The sequence below is a fragment of the Alosa sapidissima genome, chromosome 6 (assembly GCF_018492685.1).
Source record: "Alosa sapidissima isolate fAloSap1 chromosome 6, fAloSap1.pri, whole genome shotgun sequence".
Classification (NCBI taxonomy): domain Eukaryota; kingdom Metazoa; phylum Chordata; class Actinopteri; order Clupeiformes; family Clupeidae; genus Alosa; species Alosa sapidissima.
In genome coordinates this window covers 39,398,926-39,401,425 of record NC_055962.1, presented here as the reverse complement: position 1 = coordinate 39,401,425, position 2,500 = coordinate 39,398,926, and the positions used below count along the sequence as shown (strand labels likewise).

The window sequence follows — 2,500 nt, the reverse complement described above, 5'->3', positions numbered from 1 at the left end:
CGAACAACTCGGGACATTATCTTCCAGCCGCGCAGAGAGATGGGGGTCTCAGCGTCACAAACATCGAATGGCTTTACACCGCTTCCAGAACAGGGCATCTTCTCAACATGCTCAACAATGACGACACAACTGAATCGCTATTTTTACATCTACAGCGTCGCAAAGTCCCTGCTGCTTCCACAAACGAGTCTCAGTTTCTTGGATTTAAACTACAACAGAACGGAAAGCTAGACATCAGAGCAGCCGGATTCGGAATGCGCTCCGACTGGCTAGATTTAAATGACCTCTGCCATCGCATGCGACTACAGCTGTCTTGATTTAAATGACCTCTGCCATCGCACGCGACTACAGCTGTCCTGGCTGGGACCTGGCGGAGCAGTAGTCGCTCTCAGCGTCAGTATAATCACCGATCCGCTGGTTTCCGCCCTGGCGATCCTCAATACAGACAATACATATCACCAGCTTCATATTACACACGCAAGAGCCTCAATTCTTCACCTTAGACAGACCCAAAGTGGACAGCACTGGACGGGCCTCGGACTGCAAGGAAAACTTGCATTACTCCAATTTGCGACCACTCAGTGGCTCATTCTGTCCTGACAAACCCTTCAACCTCAGATGACATTCTAATATTCATGATTAAAGCAAGACTACAGTGTCTCCCAACTAGGTACAATCTGGCAACATGGTACCCATCAAAGCACCAACACTACTGTATATTATACCCAACTCAGCACACTACTGTATATTATACCCAACTCAGCACACTACTGTATATTATACCCAACTCAGCAAGCCTACTGTATATTATACCCATCAAAGCACCAACACTACTGTATATTATACCAAACCGTTGCTCACATACTGCAGTGTATACAGGAGGCAAAAAGACTTGCAAAATTCTGCTGTTTCAGCCATTATAGGCAGCATGCAAATATGGAGACGGAGATGTTTTGTTGATCCTTAATGTGTTGAGTATTATAAATGGAAGGACCTGTAAAAGTATGTGAGCCATGAGGACATTAAGGGTGCAGCCGTGGCCTACTGGTTAGCACTATGGACTTGTAACCGGAGGGTTGCCGGTTCGAACCCCGATCAAGGGGCAAGGCACCTAACCCCTCACTGCTCGCCACGTGCCGCTGTTGATGCAGGCAGCTCACTGCGCCGGGATTAGTGTGTGCTTCACCTCACTGTGTGTTCACTGTGTGCTGTGTGTGTTTCACTAATTCACGGATTGGGATAAAAACAGAGACCAAATTTCCTTAGATATACTTATAAATACTAAATAGACCTGTCACCTTATTAATGACTCTTCCCAGAGTATTTGGATCTTGTTTTCCTTGCTTGCTTTTCAGATCCAAATAAAAGCATTCAAATGTGTGTGTGTGTGTGTGTGTGTGTGCAGGAGTTGGAGCGCAGTGTAGAGGGTTGGTGTGTTAATGTTTTTATCTGTGTGTGTGTGTGTGTGTGTGTGTGTGTGTGTGTGTGTGTGTGTGTGTATGTGTGTGTGCGTGTGTGTGTATGTGTGTGTGTGTGTGTGTATGTGTGTGTGTGTGGTGTGTGGTGTGTGTGTGTGTGTGTATGGTGTGTGTGTGTGTGTGTATGTGTGTGTGTATGGTGTGTGTGTGTATGGTGTGTGTGTGTGTGGGTGTGTGTGTGTGTATGGTGTGTGGTGTGTGTGTGTGTGTATGGTGTGTGTGTGGTGTGTGTGTGTGTGTGTGTGTGTGTGTGTGTGTATGGTGTGTGTGTGTGTGTGTGTGTGTGCGTGTGTGCGTGCGTGTGTGTGTATGTGTGTGTGTGTGTGTGTGTGTGTGTGTGTGTGTGTGTGTATGGTGCGTGTGTGTGTGTGGTGTGTGTGTGTGTGTATGGTGTGTGGTGTGTGTGTGTGTGTATGGTGTGTGTGTGTGTGTGTGTGTGTGTGTGTGTATGGTGTGTGTGTGTGTATGGTGTGTGTGTATGGTGTGTGTGTGTGTGTGTGTGTGTGTGTGTGTGTGTGTGTGTGTGTGTGTATGGTGTGTGTGTGTGTGTATGGTGTGTGGTGTGTGTATGGTGTGTGTGTGTGTATGGTGTGTGGTGTGTGTGTATGGTGTGTGTGTGTGTGTGTGTGTGTATGGTGTGTGTGTGCAGGAGCTGGAGGGGGGGGTAGAGGGTTGGCCGGAGGCGGTGCTTCAGCTGTCTGAGCTGAAGGAATCCCTGAGTTCCAGACTCCGCCCCCATGACCTCAGCATCCTACAGGAACGCCTCGACCTGCTGCACAGCCAATGGGACGAGATCTCCCACCAGGTACACACACACACACACACACACACACACACACACACACACACACACACACACATACACAAACACCTAAATCGTTTACAATACCCCAGTGTTGAGAGGACAAATTTAGCTTGTAGCTAACGCTGACTATAATCTCCAATGTAAAACGGTTAGCTTGCTAGCTAGCTATCGAACATAGATATCTTGCCTAGTTGTAGGAAATACGTAAGTGATGGAA

At 47.6% G+C, this 2,500-nt stretch overlaps 1 protein-coding gene across 1 annotated transcript in view; it reads left to right on the top strand.

The window, feature by feature from the left end:
* Positions 1-2,500, top strand: part of syne1a (spectrin repeat containing, nuclear envelope 1a) — a 322,712-nt gene that overhangs the window by 255,032 nt on the left and 65,180 nt on the right. Inside the window, exon 104 of the mRNA XM_042094571.1 lies at positions 2,128-2,283. Coding sequence (XP_041950505.1) covers positions 2,128-2,283 — 156 coding nt within the window. The remainder of the gene's footprint in view (positions 1-2,127; positions 2,284-2,500) is intronic.